The sequence below is a fragment of the Gadus morhua genome, chromosome 1 (assembly GCF_902167405.1).
Source record: "Gadus morhua chromosome 1, gadMor3.0, whole genome shotgun sequence".
NCBI classification, from domain to species: Eukaryota; Metazoa; Chordata; class Actinopteri; order Gadiformes; family Gadidae; genus Gadus; species Gadus morhua.
Window position 1 is genome coordinate 12,312,810 of NC_044048.1, and position 20,000 is coordinate 12,332,809.

General features: G+C 45.8%; 1 protein-coding gene across 2 annotated transcripts in view; it reads right to left on the minus strand.

Moving 5' to 3' along the window:
* The window catches only part of nkain4 (sodium/potassium transporting ATPase interacting 4), a 48,612-nt gene that overhangs the window by 12,685 nt on the left and 15,927 nt on the right, over window positions 1-20,000 (minus strand). For both annotated transcript variants that reach the window (XM_030358390.1, XM_030358382.1), the window contains exons 2-4: window positions 19,781-19,918; window positions 18,176-18,256; window positions 14,733-14,936 (exon numbers count right to left, since the gene is read on the minus strand). In XM_030358390.1, the coding sequence (XP_030214250.1) occupies window positions 14,733-14,936; window positions 18,176-18,256; window positions 19,781-19,918 (423 nt within the window). The remainder of the gene's footprint in view (window positions 1-14,732; window positions 14,937-18,175; window positions 18,257-19,780; window positions 19,919-20,000) is intronic.

Sequence of the window (20,000 nt, forward strand, 5' to 3'; positions counted from 1 at the left end):
AAACAGAGGGAGAGTGATAGGGAGAGAGAGAAACAGAGTGATAGAGAGGGGGAGAGAGAAACAGAGAGAGATAGATGGGGAGAGAAACAGAGAGAGAGAGATAGGGAGAGAGAAACAGAGTCGTATAGATAGGGAGAGAGAAACAGAGGGAGAGTGATAGGGAGAGAGAGAAACAGAGTGATAGAGAGGGGGAGAGAGAAACAGAGAGAGATAGATAGGGAGAGAAACAGAGAGAGAGAGATAGGGAGAGAGAGAAACTGAGAGAGAGATTAAATGAGAGAGAAAGGGACAGGGAGAGGGAGTCACTCTCCAACAGCCAACGAGCTATTGGCGCTCGGCCATGCCAATTAAACCAATGTCGGGCCAGCCGCCCCACACACACGCTGAGTAAACACACCGCCGGGGTGGGGGTTGGGGTGCACTATCACATCCCATTTATTCACCAACACCCACAACATCAATTACTCAATGACAACACCACTGCTGTATTCTACATACATATAGAAGCGGTCCTGAGATAACTTGTTTATGGTGAAGGTCTATGGACCAAAACTTATCCTTGATTGCGCTCATTTTATGAGGTTTGAGATCCAACAAATATGCAAAGTAGAAGTCTTTCTCTAAATTAGGTTATTCTGAAATCAGGCAGATCACTCCCTTTTCTCTCATCCTCTCTCCCTCTTTCCTATTTAATTCTCTCTATATCTCTTTCTCTCTCCCTCTATCTCTTTCTCTCTCAGTAATGGCTGGGGCTTCACCCCAGCCATTACTGGAGGAGTGAAATGGAGGTGAATTAACATATGTATGAAGCAGCATCAAACACAATGCACAAAGCAGTAACAGGGAGCTCCCTGTTTTTCAACTGAATGAGCGAGTGTGTGCATGTGAATCATTTGTTTTGTGTGTGTTTTAATGTCTTTGTGGTTGTGTATGGGTGTTGTCTTTCTTTTATAGAGAGTACTGATTGCTGTTTTGGCTCAGGGGTTTATAGGTCTAAATTGTGTTGGGAGTTTATGAAGTGAGCATGTGCACATGCAACAATGAATGCACTAGAGAGAGAGAGGGAGATGAGAGAGAGAGAGAGAGAGAGAGAGAGAGAGAGAGAGAGAGAGAGAGAGAGAGAGAGAGAGAGAGAGAGAGAGAGAGAGAGAGAGAGAGAGAGGTGTTCAGGCAGGCTTCCTGGCAGGAGATGGTTTCAGCAGGGAATTCAGCAGGAGTCAAGTGGAGTTCAACACCAGCGTTTGTGATGACAGATACGTTCATACGGCTTTCCCATTGCCATGCTGTGAGTAGCCCCGGAAGATTAACCACCGCTAAACACCTAGACTTTGTATTAGAGCTGTCAAGCGATTAAAATATTTAATCGTGATTAATCGCATTAATGTCATAGTTAACTCTAATTAATCGCGATTAATCGCAAATTCTTTTTCTATGCTAAATATCCCTTGATTTTTTTGTCCCATAATTCTTCTCATTTTAATTCTCTTATCAACATGGTGAAGTGCATCGGCTTGCCTTGTGCAAATGATTTTTTATTGATAACAACATTGGCATATACACTGATCAAAACAGGACGATACCAAAAAAGAGCCTATAGTGCAATTAAACGACTGCTTTGAACAAATGTCATTTGAACATAGCAGTCAGGCTACTGCTTCTTTGTTTTGAGCCAAAGAAAAAAAAAAAATTTTTTTTTTTTTTTTTATAAAGTAATTGCGTTAATCGCGCGATAATTTTTTAACGCCTTTAAATTTGGTTTGCGTTAACGCCGTTAATAACGCGTTTAACTGACAGCTCTACTTTGTATACAATGTCTGTATAGTACGTTTTCTTTAATGCCAACAACACATGTACATTAGATGTGATTAGGTCAGTCTAAGTAGGGCTAATGTTGTACCTACGTCCACCATGTTGGGAACTTGTGACTCAACCCGATAACACGCGATTGCGTGCTCCTGCGCACGAACGTTAATCTATTGAAGCGTGTTCCAGAGCACGATAGTCCGACTTTTTGCGTGTTACACAGAACGAAACGTAAACCAATGCATTCTGAATGGGAGTGTTCTAAGACAATTATATCTGTACGGAGCTCCATAAGGGACATTAGGGAGAACGCTCCCGGACAGAACCTTAGTTTGGAAGTCATGCTTAGTGACACGACAAATAGCCTACTTCCAATTGAAATACAAAATTTTGAAAATAGGCCTACGTGTCCCTGATCACGTAATTATTAGATCATTGTGTTGTACAATGAAAGACAGTAAAGATTCAATATGAATGGCAAAATAAGGATGGGATTTTATTTGAACAATAAAATATGTGTTGGGCAAATTATAGAGAGGCTGAGATTATAGATTTCATATTCAAAAGGCGAAGGGGTGAAAAATTTTAAGAAATATATTTAAGAAATATAGGCCTACTCAAAGCCCAAATCATTGATATCATACCCTATCCAATAATAAAGAAATTTGAATTTGAATGGTAACAATTCCGTTAAATCCTCGTCCTCGTTTTGAACGTCTCACTGATCAGGGTGTTCTTTCTGATTAGCTCTTAATTGAGATCACCTGTCACGCACCCCTTTATTTAAGGTGAACACAATGGGTTTAGTTTACTTTTCGCATCGGCCTGTGTCAATCGAGGTTGAGTTTAGTGAGGGTTGAAAGTTTTCGATCTAGATTGCAGATCACTATTGTCACTTTATACAAACTGAAAGTATGCGTTGTTGCGTGTTTGTTTTTGTGGGCATTTGACTGAACAGCCCAGGCAAATATTGCTACCAACATGGCACTTCGAAACAGACCACCGCAGTGAGTAAAAGTTATTTTTCTTTATTAATTGTTGACATTTTTGGGCTGTCTCCTCAGACACAAGCCATCAGTATCCCTGCTCTTTGCACCTTGACATGTATGTCGCCGCTGTTTGTTAACCTAGCTTTGCTGATTTGTATCTTGTGATGTGGGTGTGTTTTTCTTAACAGGTGTTAGATGACTGACAAGATCTATGGGGGGGCCCCCTTTGGGCCCCCCCATACCAACTTAGTCTTCAAAGGAATCTAGTGCCATGGGACTCCAGTGTCTTCAAAACATCCTCGGAATACATGTGTATGAATGGTCCACCGAAGGGTTGATCTGGAAGCCACCACGGTCCACGCAGTAATCTGCTGCGTGGGCCGTAGTGGCTTCCAGAGCCATCTTTCGGTCTTGGTCAGGATTTGTTACAGTTGCCCTTCAATGTAGCAGGCTACGGGTTTCTGAAGAAGCCTGCTTTACGTAGCATTGGAGTACAAATATTGTGCAAAAAACAAATATTGTGCTCATGTAATTGCTCTAGCACTAGTAACCTGTAGATTAGCTTAGTTTAACGTCATTCCGTGCTGTCTCTGTCAAATGTGTGGCTTACTTTAAGTCCACGAGGCCCTCTGGTAAACCACGTTGGAACACCCCTGGACAAGGTGATTAGTCACTGGGTGTGTGCTAAAGTTTTGTTCCATTTTTCACTAGTTGGTTAAGGTTTGGTAGAATTGTTTGGATGCTAGCGACGTGATGGCGTATGTACAAGAGCCTACCGTGGCCAGGCCACAGTTGCGACGGCAAGATGGCCTAGTGTGAGTGCAACCTTGAGTGCATTTGTATACTGTTTACCATTGGATGTTTATGCAATTTGGCTTAATTCATCCGCCTTAAAGCTGCATTTGACTATTCCAGGGTCGTTTTGTACAGGCTTTCAATTGACCATGTTGACTAGTTTGTGGGAAGTTTTTTTTTTTTTACCCTTGCTTACAATCCAACGGTTGTGACCACTTATGCAACTGGGCTGTGAACCTTGCAATTCTAGTTGCATATTTGTACACGCAAGCTTGTCCATTTCTATCGCCATCACTAACACTAGCTTCAGCATTTCCTTATAGGCCATTAGCTGACTTGTGTATTGGAGCGATGATTTGGGTATTTTAAGATGCTTGAAAACCTAAAATAAAGCAAAATGCGTGTCTGGTGTGCAAGAGCCAATTTGTTGGCTTGCAGTAGTCGAGGAGTTGCCGTAGGTCGTAAGCCATCTGGAGGTTGTGGCAATGGAAGCTTGTGGTAGATCTGCCATCCAAGAAAGGTTAATTCTTCTGAAGCATGATTAATAGTTTAGTAAATTGAATCTATTCATATAGAACTATAAAATCCAAGACTGCAGCCAGTAACTTGGATCGCAATATGTGGAAAGTATTAGTCTTCATTTGTAACAACAGAATAATTAACATGACTAACTGGGTTTCTTCCATTTTCTAACTAGGGGGACTTGACTGGTGAGTCTACTGGATTAATCAGTAGCGGTACTTTGCCCAACAGATTTGATGGCATGACTACAGGGTGACAAAGACAATTATTCCCTGCCTATCAAAAGAGACTTCTAAAACATATCTGCTAGAACAGTTCCTATACTTTTTGTATAATTTGGTCATGCTGAAAATTTACTTTTTGTAGTTACTCCATATTTAGTTCTTTGACAGCCTCACCTGCTAGAAAAGTCTATTCAAATCGGCTAAATATAATGAACTAGCCATGAAATGTTGTCACTCATACTAATGGCAAATACCCTCTTTCAGTTGGTGGTTCAACACTGAGGCTTGAGGGAGAGCTCACAAGTAAATTACACGAATGTCCTGGAGAAATTGGGAATACACTTTTATTTAGTCTACCTGACCTGGGACATCTTTGAACTATAGGTCACCTAACCCAAACTTTTCACTCTTGTTAGGTTGTCCTTTTCTCTTGTTTTAACCCGAAAGGGCTGAAATATCAACATTTCAGGTATTCTGTTTGGATAATGTGCAAAACTTGTGGCTTCACTAATAAAAAAACAAAACAAATGTATTTTTCTTGATGTGGTTAAACTATTTAAAGATTTGTATGCAAAATATTTCCGCTCAATTTGTGGTCAATGAAACTCTGACATTTTTTAATTTGATAAAACACAACTATGGGTTAAAGGTATTTGCTTTGGGCATCTTTTGTTATTTTTAGAATCTAGCTCCATTGCCGTTAGAAATGGTGTCTCCCAGTACTGCAAAGTGCTTCCACAAGTTTAAAAAAGAATGGGCAGAAAAGGAACTGCCAACTAAATCTATTTAACATGGGTAGAAAGTTTCCATGGAAGCTCTTGGCTGCTGGTTCACAACACGGCTCCACTGTTAGCCTGTGACCTTGCGTTTAACTTTTTTCGACTTGTGGTGACTTTCACAAAAGAGAAATGAACTGGTTAATACAATAAACAAGACATTTCATGGTACCATTTTGAACTGTTTGTGGATATTGCATTAAATCCATATGCTTGAAACTTTTCAATAATGCATATCAACGAAACAATGGAATGAAATAAATAGTTCAAGCAATTTGTGGGACTTGGCTGCTTTTACATTATTACTCATTTTGGGGGTTATTTCAGTCTCTCCAACCTGCAGGTCGTGCGAAAAATCATGTCAATGGGAATATTCTATAAATGTCTTGATATCATCTTTCGTCTCAACACTTCTGCTGCAGCCGCTGTTGAAGCGTATGAGTCCTTTGAGACCCCCTTTGATAAAAGGGGTTCTCAAATGTTGACCCTCAGTCACCTATTGCATCACTTCCTTTAGGGCTTCGGCCTCCTAATTGATCATTATAGTATAATTGAATGCCCTCTTTCATATATATGATACCTCCACCACTGGGACGTGGCAACAATTCTCCAAATCCATATGGGGGGGATGCTTGTGGACAGTAGGGGTGTATACTCGACATAAATAGGAAGCAAACTCATCTCACAAATGAGTAATGACATCTCACAAATATTTATTTAATAAATTGTTTCAATTTATAATAATCCAAAATCCAATGGCAAAACCCGTTGGCTTTTTGTCGAGGGAATCCAGGGCGACGCTCACTTCCGGGTTGGCCAACATACGTCATCCCTCCACCACTCTACTGTAAAAACACATGTTCAAGTTGAATGAGAATAATAATAATTCTGCCATAGTATTTATTTAAGGGGGGGGGGGGGGGGGGGGGGGGGGGATACAAGTCTTTTGGCCATTTGTAGTGATCAGCAGAGAATTAATTTGTCCGCAAAGACGGTGACGTCGCTTAGCAACGGACGCTGGGGTAGACAAGTCACCGGACTACTACCCATGCAAGTGAACGGAGCGTTCCACGGCATTGAGAAGACCTGTGTAATAAAGGCCTATAATATTTCTGTTTATGGCATAGATTTCTCCTCAGATTAGGCCAATAAACCAATGGTAAAATAAAAATAAAAACGCTCGATCAAAGGCCCGGCCCGAGTATAGTGGTGGGAAATATCGGCCCGACCCGGCCCGCGTCGGGCTCGGGCTCGGGCAGAGAATCTAAACACTGACTGGAACTACTTAGCAGGTGTCTGTAGGGCTATATCAGGAGTTAATGCACGCACTGCAGCCAATCAGAATCTGAGTATTCCCCCAGACCGTGGTCTAAACAATATTATTCACGAGTTATAAACAACCCCTACACATCAATATTAATGATAACCCTGTGGAAATTGCCATAAGTGAGAGACACAATTTCGCACGTTGAGCACACAGTTGTGTGACTCGTTTATTTAGTAAGAGAGAAACAGGAAATCAAAACGTGCTGAAGGTAAACAAATCCCGCATGGGCTCTGACGTCATGAGACGCTCGTAATCCTTAAAAGGGACATCGATCCCTGAACCACCAAGACAGTAAACGACATGCCTAACACAATTGAAAGAACAACACGTAAAAGAAATACTGTAGGTGAATTATGTTACACTCACTACAACCCATTAAATACGGTATGATTTCTAGATGTCATGGCAACGTCCGCTCGCGACACTGGACTTGCGATCGAGGCATCGACGCGGACGTTCATTCACATAGCCAATAGCAAGAGAATAGATGGCTAGACAAAATAAACATCAAGACATGCAATTCTAAAAAGAACAGATGAAGCAGCTACCCTTTTTTCCTTTGCGGTTTGCCTACAGAGGAGCGCATCTGCATTTAATATAGGCCTATCCGTGTATTGTCACAATTTCTCAGTATCAAAGGTGAAAGTAGAAACGGGTGGCCAAAAGCTGTCATATTGTTAGTTATCACAGACAATTTTAAGTAGAAACGGGTGGCCAAAAGCTGTCATTTGTTAGTTATCACAGACAATTTTCAACAATGAATGATCTGTACGGAGCTCCATAAGGGACATTAGGGAGAACGCTCCCGGACAGAACCTTAGTTTGGAAGTCATGCTTAGTGACACGACAAATAGCCTACTTCCAATTGAAATACAAAATTTAGAAAATAGGCCTACGTGTCCCTGATCACGTTTCAATAGATTAAATAACGTGACAGTGTCACGTATTTTCGTGAGACCATACCCGTACTTCCATGAGTATACTTAAAGGAAGTATACTATCCGCACTATCTACTACGTTATTTTTTCAGATGTGAGTGCTGTTCCAAATCGAGTACTCCGTGGTGCACTAACCGGAAATTACGATCACGACTGCCGCCGTGGCTACTCCCCCGCAATAAACATCCCAGCTATATTTTATAGCAGCTATAAAAACTATAAAAACTACAAAATGACCCTATTAATGCAGGCTATGTGGAAAATGCGCCGACTTTGGCTCAGCCTGGCTCCGCCTCTTCCGCTACGTAGCTAAGATGGCTGCCGTTGAGTACGGGGAGTGTCCTTCGATCCACACTTCAGGATTAGCCCGTTTTGAGTACGGCATCCGGGTCCTTGAAGTATACTTATTTTCGCCGGATCTTACTCAAATTTTGGCTAGTAAGTACGGACAGTACGGGTATTGGAACACGGCACAGGTTCGAGCGTGTGCATGGGTTGAATTGCGTGTGTCTCACGCCGAATGCATGAGACATGAGAGCCCTGTACTTACGTGACACAAACCAGCACCGCAAACGTTCTCTCCCGCTTGAGATGACGTCTTTCTTTATAGGTTCATGGGTCTGATTCGCCGATTTCCCAAGCTGATATCCCCGAAGATTCTCGGGCATCTTCGACAATTTGGCTATAGATTGTCTCATTACACGCTAAATAATATAATTATAGCCTAATTATATATATAGCCTATACATATATATAGGCAATATATATAATTAGGCAATATAGATATATATATACATATAGCATTTGTGGTTTTGGCATAAACATAACTAGGGTGCACTGTACTATCTGCGCACACCCTTTCTGAAGCCTCTCTCTCGCTCTCTCTCTCTCTGTCCCTCCCTCTCTCTCTTTCTCTCTCTCTCGTACCGTTTTGTGGAGCACGTTAATTGTCTTAGAACACTCCCATTCAGAATGCATTGGTTTACATTTCGTTCTGTGTAACACGCAAAAAGTCGGACTATCGTGCTCTGGAACACGCTTCAATAGATTAACGTTCGTGCGCAGGAGCACGCAATCGCGTGATACCGGGTTGTGTGACTGCGTGTGAGGGTGTGTGCAATGGTATTGTGTGCGGAGAGAAATGGGACCAAATGTCTCAGTGCAAGGACCCCTTCATTGATCATCGTAAGCATTCATCGTTTTTCCTCTCCGATCCCCATAAAAGGTTGATGAGCTCAATAGACCTCGCTGGTGATGATGTTGTCATGGCTCCACCTTCAGTGACACACTGAACGCTCCATAGGAAACCATTGATTATCCACACTGCTTTCTGTCACCGTCGGTGCTTCCTTCCACGTGGCTGACAGCGAGCTAACAACACTGATGTTAATGTCAATGAGTCCTGCGTTGCTTTTTTTGACAGCGAAAATGCAGCGTGTGCGTTTCCATTTCCAGGTCACTTACGAGCCGTTCGCCAACCGACATCCTCATTTAGTTCCCGTACAAGTTAAAAAACTGAAGCGATTGGCTGCCGCTGTGCCAAATACACTCCGACGCCGTTTATGTCTTTCATTTGACCTCGGTTTTCATTCTGTTCGACTTGTTAATGATAATCGTTGGGCCATTTCTTTCCCGTTATATGAGCTCAGAAAGTCCCTCTGCCAGGAGTCGAGTGCCTGTGGAAGCACACTGTGCGGACACATTGAACTCATTTCACCGCCAGTCCACGCGTAACGCCTCACAGACCGCCCCGGCCCTCCTCATTGACATCAGCAAATCTCAGTGCCGAGGCCCATCCTATTCCTCTATTTGCGTTAATCTGCAGAATGTCTTTCTTGGTTCGCTAAGACCTTATTAATCAGCGGGGTGGCCAGGGGTACAGAAGGTGACACTGTGTGAAACCGCTCTCATCTCCCACACTCACCTCCCCCTGCACCTCTCTCCCGTCTCCCATTTCTTTCCACTCGCTGCCCCTCTCCTCTCCTCCAAATATATTCCCTCTCCTCACCCAACCTCCTCTCCCCTCTCCTCTTTCCACTTCCCCCTCCATCCTCTCGTCTCTCCCCTCTCCTCTCCTTACCCTCCTCCCTCTCCTCTCCTCCTCTTCCTTCCTCTCCTCTCGTCTCTCCCCTCCTCCCCTTCCATCCTCCCTTCTCCTCTCCTCTCAGGACAGAAGAGCTAAAAGCTGAGGAACACGGGTCAGGCATCAAGGACAAAACCACTTGGACTTTGTATCCATTATCATTGATACATCCCAGGTAGTTTTACAAAACGCTCCTATTAGACGATTCAAGATCCTCGAATAGAGGTGTAGTACAAAATCGGTGTGTAATTCAAAATGTGCGTGGGTTTGGTTTCAGGGTTTGTGTGTTTAGTGTGTATGTGTGCGAATGAGTTCGTAGGCTAAAATGGGAGAACGTATGTGAGTACCCGACCGGTTGCTGTGTGTGTGTGTCATATTTGCATAGGCTAATAAGGGTCAGCCGTCTACGATGTAACTGTCAGTCCAGAACAGAACCACCTCCACCTTCTACACCCACTCAGCACTCCACTGCAGCTGAGCTGAGATGCCTTTTCACTGCAGGCTATTGGCCCCACTCATGAGTTTGTGTGTGTCACTGTGTGTGAATGAATTGGCTAATGCTGCAGATATAACACAGATATATAGATCTATATCTAGATATAACTATATCCTTATCTAGATATAGATATAGATCAATATATTCATAATATATAGAATATAGATTGTGTTTCATGATAGGACCGCGTAGGTTTCCTAACAGTGAAGATGTATTTAGAGGCGAGAGCGGGAATGCGAGCGAGAGCGAGAGAGGAGTTGGTCTTTCTTTGGCAGGTTAATTATCTGACACTTTCTGCGTACCAATGAGACGAGTTTCCCTGCAGAAAAATTAGGCTCTCCTTGTGTGTTAGTGCGTGTGTGCATGCATGTGTGTCTGTGGCTGTGTGTGTGTGCGTGGCTTGGGTTTGAATGTGTTTACGGCCAGCTGCATGTTTAATGGCAGTCAAAATATGATGGGTTAAGGGCTGCAGGGACTCATATCCACCTGTTATCCCCCCCCCCTGTAATAACCCCTAGCAGCACATACACACACACACACACACACACACACACACACACACACACACACACACACACACACACACACACACACACACACACACACACACAATACACACACACACACACAAACAAATACACAGACACACAAACACGCGCACACACGTAAACACACACACACACACACACAAACACACACAAATACACTCAGACACAAATACACACACACACACACACAATTACACACACACACACACACACAGACACATACGCACACACACGCACGATAACCCACACACAGGTATGTCTGGGTGATGAGTGTTGGCTTTCTAGAGCGAATGGGTTTGTTGAGATGGGGGTGGGGGGGCTGTTTAATTTATACAGTCTGCCTCGCGCTTGCTTGCAGCAGGTTATGGAGGTGATGGGCGCGTGCCACATCAAATAACCGTGTGTCAACATCGCAGACGACACGAGGCTTCAGACAGAAGCAGACGCCCACAGAGGTAGAGCCTTCATCGTTCAGGGTTTGGCACACGCATCCCCCCAGTAGGGCGTGCATAGGGCGGGGAGGAAACCAAGGTTCTACCGTACCCACACGACACCCTCATGTGGTCGCCTCATCACCGTTCATGGAAAGGGGAGGAATAATACGATACATAAATAATAGTAGTCAACGCGTCGTATTCAAGAGAAGAATGTACTTTGCCGTGCACCTCCTTCCAACAGGAAGCAGGCCTGTGTTCAGGATGTTCCAGCGCTGTGCTGACACAAAGTATTTACATAACCCCCACCCCTCTTGCTTGTCTGTTCAACAGACTCCGAAACACATCCACACCGTCCTTGGAATATACAGGTCTAAAGCCCTTTTGTGAGTCTTACTTTTGTGTCCCTCTTCTATTTTATTTTCACCGCCTAAACTCGGCTGTAACATTATTAACTGCAGACAAAACGGTTGATTACGAGTCTGTAGTCGTCACACAACCACTGTTTTCTGTCAGACCCACAGCTGAGACATGAATGCTGATTAGCATATTCTGTAGACTCCCTGTGCGGTCGCAGTTCAAAAAAACACCAAAAAACATCTTTTACCACGTATTTTTGTTGCCCTGGCGGATGACTGACTCGATGGAACAGGGCGAAAACAACAGGATGCAATGAAGTTGAGACCGTCATATTTCTGAGTTTCAACAAGTATTTTAGGCGTGCTGTTTTAATTTCAACATTACCACCCACACAGAAGGAATTAACTGTTCTAGAACAAGTAATGAGAAATCACACTACAGTGCTCGACTGGGCGCTGTGGTGGCCCAATAAAGCCACTAATTAGGAGTCAGCCCATTGTAGTTCACCCTCCTCCCCAGCCATCCAGAGAGTTATTTATACCAAAGTATAAAACATACTCACACAGCAGCCCACGCCCAGCCCTTAACAAGCCCTGATTGGATGTAGATTGGTGTAAAATGCTGGCAATCTAACGTGTTAGGCAGAGAACCAGAGTAGAGTGAAAGAGACATTAATCTTTACCTTTTACACTGGGGGGTTATGATAGCAATGAAAGGGAAATGTGAGGAAACTATGGGAATTATGGAATGATGCTTGTCGTAATGTCTTCCATCACCAACGTTCTTTTACATCCAATTCATGGTTCTAGGGAATAGCAAAAGTCGACATGTAGTATGACCTCGAGGCAGCAATATTACACACGAAATTGAGAGTGTGTAGGGTGCATAGAGTGTGTATGTGTGTGTTTGTGTTTCACTATTAGTGGGAGTGAGCATCTTTGCATCACAATTTACATTTGCACAAATAAGAAAACGATCAAATAAGAATACTATCATGATGGGATATTTGTTGGAGTCTGTAGCAAACTAAACGTTTTCTTATCTGGAGAAAACATTCATAGGCCAGGCCATCTCTGCAGCACCAAAGCACTTTGATTATAATGGTGTTATACATTTACACATTTGACCTTTATCAAAAGATTGCTGCTACCACGATTTGGGAATTGTGCCTGGCCATATTGCCATGTTGATAATATTAAGATTATTTTTTCCTCTCAAGCGGACACACAGGTGTGTGGATATCGTTGTGTAAGTGTTACAGATGAACAAGGTATGAAGGTATGAGTTTAACTATTCTGTTATGGTTTTCTTTCACTCATATTTTGTCAGTTTATCCAAATCTTAATTACGTTACCGCAAGAGGAGCTATTTCTTCCTAATTCAAACCATCAAAACGTTGATTACACCAATTTATTATTTGTTATCTTTCATAAAATTGCTCAGTTTTTCTTTATAAATGTATCCACAACATACATTGGATATGGTACATTCATTTTGGATAAATTAGGTTTGATTCTAGTCCTAGTTCAGATGGTCACAGCGGTTAAACTCAAATCCCATAATAATACCATGTGTACTCGCTTTAGTTCCCCACGTAGAGAACACAGTGGACAGTCTAAACAAGAACATTCAGAACATTCATCTCTAGTTTCCTCTCGGTCATTCCCAAAATCATCGGAGGCTTAGGCTACGTCTTGCCGGTCTGAAAGTAGCCAATCACAGCAATGAAAATTAAGCCAAGGTCGCCCAACTGCATTTTTTCTTTGGGTAAAGCAGGTGATGAATCGGAGCGTCTGGACGACAGTGATTCCTCCATTACTGGCCCACAGCTCCACATTCTTCATCTTAATGAAACATTGTCCTCGGAGCACCAGCCTTAATATTAAATGGCTGTGTCCTGACCTTGAGAACCCCAAAGGTCCATCCATATTTTACTCCCTCTCTCTCTTTCTCCCAGGACAGAACGCCGAGAGAGCAGCGGCCGACTTCTCCAGCTATGTAGGAGATCTGTCCATCGATCCGCACACAGTTCTACTTTGTTTCGTTATTTGTGACCAGGGGAAGCCGATAGCATCTGTGTTGCAGGGATTTTAGTAACAGTTTCCCTCCTCCTCCTCCTCCTCCTCCTCCTCCTCCTCCTCATCTTCCTCCAGGGACCCGTTCCCATGGAGATGCCACTGAATACTTGCCGGGATCATACCATCTGGCACAGGGGGAATGGAACTCACCATTAAGGGGGACCGGAGCCAGCAGCCATACTGGCTGTGGCCAAAAGAAAAACCTCATCATGGATTTCTTTTGTTATGTGAAGTGGCAGGGATAATGGGGGGCGGATGGGTGCAGTGAAGGAGTAATATGAAAAATGTTTAGCCACTTGGCTGCGTTCATCTGCTCCCGAAGTGGCAAGAGTGTTTACGCTTTGGTTGTATCAATGAGGCGTTTCTGTCCTTTTCTCTCTTCTTACTTCACTATCTCAGTGTCTCGCACTATGTTTTACTCTCGGATGACAATGGGCGAGGAAATACAAAGTGTGGCGTGAAAAGTGTGCGTCTGTGGGTGTGGCTGTTCGCGCGTGTGTTTTTGTTGGTGCCTGTGTGTGCGTGTGAGTGTGTGTGGGCGTGTGTTCAAGCGCATCAAGTGCACCTCAACAACCGATTCAGTGTTCAACCAACCTGTGAGTAGCTGGCAAGCTTATGGCCCAGCCGAGCTGAGAGAGAATGAAGGGACGGGGACAGAAGAGAGAAAGTGTGCATAGATATAAGGGTGTGTGTCACACACACACACACACACACACACACACACACACACACACACACACACACACACACACACACACACACACACACACACACACACACACACACATACACACAGACATAACATACAGGGGAGGAGGGGGAGGGGGATTTCTATTTCTTGAAAAATCGGAGACGCCATTTTCCCCTTCACCTTCAGCCTGAACAGATTGAACGTGTGCGCATTTATCTGAAATCTTTTGTTTTGGTGGCCAGGGGTTCGACCACGTGCCAGAAGGTTACGGGTTGCAGCCCCGATGCCTCAGCCTAATCTGTAGACATCTAGAGCAAGGATCTATCTGACTTCACTGTTAGTCACTTTGGATCAAAGTGTCCAATAAACGGAATAACTAAATATTACATGACCTGTGATTGTGTGTGTGTGTGTGTGTGTGTGTGAGTAAGTGAGTGAGTGAGTGAATGCGAGAGAGAGAGAGAGCGAGCGTGTGTGTTTGTGTGTGTGTGTGTTTGACGTGTGCGTTCGTGTGCATTTGGGCGTGCGTGTACGTGCGTGCGTGTGCAAGTGTGTGCGTGTGTGCATGTGTGTTTGCGTGCGTGTGAACGTGCGCGTGTGGGAGCACACTGGATGCGTGTGCGTACGCGTGCTCGTCCATGTGTGTGTGCATCCTGCGGCTAACTCACGGCGCTGAGGATCTGCAGGCCGCCGTGGGCCACCTCGATGTACTGGTACTCTGCCAGGCAGCCCATGACGGTGACGTAGGAGTGGCCGTCGGCCGCCGTCTGCACCCCGGCCACGTGCTGTGTCTCGCTCCGCACGCAGCCCGGTCCGTGCTCCCCCCACCACGAGCGGTGGGCCGAGATGTTGAACGTTAGCAGGTCGCTCTCCTGAAGTTTGGGGGGAGAGAGAGAGAGAGAGAGAGAGAGAGAGAGAGAGAGAGGGTCATTAGGGAACATTTACGTTTAAAGACCCTTCGTTGATGTTAGATTAATGCATCGCTGATGCATCGCTGATGCATCGCTGATGATCGCTCAGCCGTTTTCTTTACAGGCCATGCTCCCGGGGACGCCGTCGGGTAGGAGCATACGCCCGCTAAAATATTCATCACGGCGAGATATGCATCGGATATATTTAGTCTGACTTCATTGGAAATTGGCATCAATGTACACGAACCCTGATAGTACTAAAGAGTATTACTACAAACACAAGATGAGAGGGACTTTGTACACACCGGGCAGCATCAGAGTGAGATATAGGCCTGATATAAATACACACACACACACACACGGCATTCTCCGCACTCATATGTCAATAAATGACTGATAGAGCAATCTAGACCCTCATCTGCTTTGCAGTGACAGCACATGCATTATTAACGCCCACCGTTGGTCTGACAGGACACATCTCTGATTCCCTGCAACACGCAAACGCATGCTCACACCACACATGTTCACACACTCACACACACACACACACCCCCATCCACTCCCATTCACATACAAACAATAGGCCATGGTCATTCTAATTATTCTTCTCTCTCGACAAACACTCTCTCACGCACGCACACACACACACACACACACGCACGCACACACACACACACACACACACACACACGCACACGCACACACACGCACACATACACACAAGGGTGCGTGAAGGTCAGTGGGAAGGATTTTGAAGGCTAATGACTTGACAGACTCCATTGATTGAGCCTGCAAGCCAGGGAAAGCATCTCTGTCCCACCTCCTGCTCCCTCTCCTCCACCTCCACCTCTAGTGAAACGACGACTCCATGCCTCCGGTCGATAGGAGGAGACGCTGTCAAAAATATTACTATCCCTGCCCCAAAGCACCAATCAATGGCTCCATGAGCCCCGTAGAGACATGGAGCAGGGGGGCTTGAATACCCAGCCCAATATCTCCGTACAGCAACACAAAAGGTCGACACGCCACATACGATTCACCGACACTCTCCTCAGAGATGTGTTGGGGGGTGGGGGGGGGAGAGTGTGACATTCTGTCATCGCCTTGACCCCTTACCTCCTACTAGGTTTGTGGACTCACTTCCAAATTGTCACAACAATGTTGGGCATGGGTTGTTTACAACGTAAACTGAAACCTTAACTGTTCAATTGTTTTCTAGACAATGGTTTATACGTACACAAGCTTGTTTCATGTTGATTACTGTGCTTAAAAAAAACATCCTACACTAGGAGACAATAAAGATGTAATATTGGAGTCAGGCTCCTCCTTCTGTGTGTGAAGGTTAAACAAGAGGCAGAGAGACCCGGGGATGGTGGTTAAAAGTGACTGATGTGAATCACCGGGGTGGGCCTACTAGTCCTTCTAGCACGGGGAGGAGGGGGGGGGGGGGGGGCTGCTCCGTGGCTCAATAGATGGAGGCTGAGCATGTGGCCAATGACCCTCTCAACCCCCCACTAACCCACCCACACTCACCCCCCCCACCCACACCAACATCCATCCATGTAAACAACAGGCAGCAATACAAAATCAAGAATGTACACACACACAAACACACACACACACACACACACACCTGAAGGTTCTTGTGTGGTGATTGATTATGTTTTCTGATAAGCTCTCATCAAGCTGTGTTTCAGGATTGTGTGTCTCTATGTGTGTACGTGTGTGTGAGCGCGTGCTTGTGAGTATGCGTGTGTCTGTGTGTGCAGGTACGTGCATGCGTGTGTGTGTCTGTGTGTGTCTGTCTGTTTGTATATGTGTGTGTGTGTGTGTGTGTGTGTGTGTGTGTGTGTGTGTGTGTGTGTGTGTGTGTGTGTGTGTGTGTGTGTGTGTGTGTGTGTATGTGCCCACGTGCACTCTATTAGCTGTCTCTCCTCCTCCTGGCCACCATATGCAGGGCTAGGGGCCCAGGCTGCCTCCATCTGTCAGGTTAATGCCCGGCTCCGGCCCCCAGCAGCTGGCCCCTACAAGCCTCATTATTCTAGCGGCAACCATGCGGCAACACAACACACACGCACACACACACACACTCACACACACGCGAACACTCTGAGGGCAGGTAAAGCCGTATGCATTCAGATGAGACAGACATGGCCGATAGCGTCTGGGTCCGTCTCACGTCGACGACGTCGCCAGAGCCCTGGGGGGGGTCTTGGAAAGACGTAGCTGGGAATTGCGGCCCCTGTGTACTACTGTGGGATGTGTGAGAAGATGGCAGTGGTGGAGGGGGGGGGGGGGGGGCTCCATGAATACATTAACTCCTCTCCTCTCTCCGAATCGCTCTCATCACGCAGAGAGAGGATCGGCACACACGCATCGTGTCACACTCAACGAGAGGGACGAGAGAGAGAGGGGAGAGAAAGGGGGAGAGGGAGAGAGAGAGGGAGGGGCGGGAGAGAGAGAATTTGGGTAGAGAGAGAGAGAGAGAGAGAGAGTGTGAGTATAGAGTAGATGTGATTGAAAAGAGAGGCAAACAAGAAACTGTGAAATACACTGTAGGTGCTGGTGGGCAACTTTAAGGGAAAAATGTAATACATACAAACATTAAAGCCAAGAATACAGCCAAATAAAGATCAAAGCATGAGGGAGCGCAGGGGAGAGTACAGAGGAAGGGGCAGAGGAGGTAGAGGACGGAGGTGGATAATGAGAGGAAGAGAGGATTCACAACCCAGGCTGATCCCATTGTCCTCATAACTCCATATCTAATCCATGCATAAACACAGAGAATCAGTGTTAGCGGGTACCACTAACACCACACAGCGGTGTGTTCCACACCCTAGGATGGTGTTGGTGTGTCAATGTGTGTGTGTGTTTCTGTGTTTGTGTTTGTGTGTGTGTGCGTGTGTGTGTGTGTGTGTGTGTGTTTGTTTGTGTGTGTGTGTGCGTGTGTGTGTGTGTGTGTGTGGGTGTGCGTGTGTGTGCTGACGCGCACAGACGCGCGTGTGCGCACATTTGTGTGTTTTTATGGACGGACACAACCCCGAAACAAAAGTGGATGAAATGCTCTCGTCAACCGACATAACAAAATCATATATTCCCAAATTTGTTTCAGTTCAGTGTGAGCCACTGTGCGACCGTACCGCCATATGACAGGTGGTCAATGGAGACCAGATGAATAATACACAACATATAACCCTCACCTTTGACAGGCCTCCCACGTCAAGGTAGAAGCAGATGATGAAGACGTTCCAGGCCACCCACAGAGCAGCCCACACGATGTACTGAGAGAGAGAGACAGAGAGAGAGAGACAGAGGGACAGAGAGAGAGTGAGAGAGACAGAGTGACATAGAGAGAGACAGAGAGACAGAGGGACAGAGAGAGAGTGAGAGAGACAGAGAGACATAGAAAAATAAAGAGAGACAGAGAGAGAGAGACAGATTTGTAAAGCGGTGGGGGTGGGGCAAATGTCACGACAAGTATGGAGCTCTGGGATTCCAGCGTTTCCCCCGGGGGGAGAACATTTTTAAACTGCTGGGGGCAAACAGGGTTCATGGCTAGACTATGGAAAAGTAGTACACATAGTAACACGTACTGTGGTACACACAGGAAAACAGCCGTTGACAGATGTAAAGGTTGCAGTGACAAGAGGAACGTTTTTCAATGTGGGCCATTGTGAACTTCTCCCAGCGAGCAGAATGCTGCAGGAGTCAACGGTGAGGGGAGAGTGAAGGGCATTCGTCACCACGCCTTTTAACCACATCCCGTGCATGTTGGGTCCTGAACAGGCCTCGCCAGTGACTTTTCCTTCCCGACCAAACATGACACAGCGAGCCCTCCCCTCTGGTCTATCTCCAGGGTCTGAATACAGTGTCCTTCTTATTCCCCACTCCGTTCTGCTCTTTATTCATATACATGCTTCACATTTCACGGGTGTTTGTGTGTCTCTCTTTCTTTTTGTCCATTCGTCTGTCTTTCTTTCTTCCTTTTTGTCCATCTGTCTATCTGTCTGTCGTTATTTTTGTCCTTCTGTCTGTCTTTCTTTCTTTCTTTTTGTCCGTCTGGCTATCTGTCTTACGCTAATTTTGTCTCTCGGGCTGTCTTTCTTTCTTTGTCTTTCTTGCCGTCTGTTTTTCTCCGTTCCCCTCTTAAACACTGCAATTCAAACCGCTAATGGCTCCCCTAATGGTGCCCCCCGAAAAAAGACCCCCATCCTGTAGGGCTGCATGCCCCTGACAACAGCAATTAAAAGCCCATGTGGTCCACCCACTGAGCCGCGCGGGGAAGAACGACCTGCTTTGTTTTAAGGATCTGGATTTGTGGGTATAAAGTCCACCAGCTCCTAATCCCCCCCCCCCCCCCCCCCACACACACACACACACACACATACACATACTCCTCCCCTCCTTATAGCCTTTTACAAATCCCTGGCGTGAAGGGATGGGGGCGGAGGTGTGCTCGTGACGTTGCATTGGTCAAGGGTGCAGGCGCAGCATACGCCCGATGCTCATTAGACAGCCCTGATTAACACAGGATTGCGGTCATTAGGGGCAGCAAACAATGCACTAGCCAGGGGAGGGGGGCGAGGGGGGTGGGGGTACTAAAGATCTCCAGGCGTCGATAGTCATTACAACCCGAAGAGGACTAACGCCGGTTGACAAAGTCCACGTCTATCCCCTCGGGCGACCGTGCCCCGGCCATGAACCCCCCCCTGGCCATGAACCCCCCCCCGGCCATGAACCCCCCCCCCGCCCCGATATGTAAGGATTAGAGATTAGGTGTTTGGCTTCTACATGGTGGGACTCACCACCACGATGTAGCGCGGGCGGTACTGGATGGTGCCAAACAGGCCCAGGATGACCATGATGATGTGGAAGAAGTTGGCCAGGATGGGAGCCCACTGGTAGCCAAGGAAGTCAAACACCTGCCTCTCCAGGGCCAGCACCTGAGAGAGAGACACACAGAGAGACAGAGAGAGAGGGAGCGAGGGAGACAGAGGGAGAGCGAGACAAAGAGAGAAAATATTA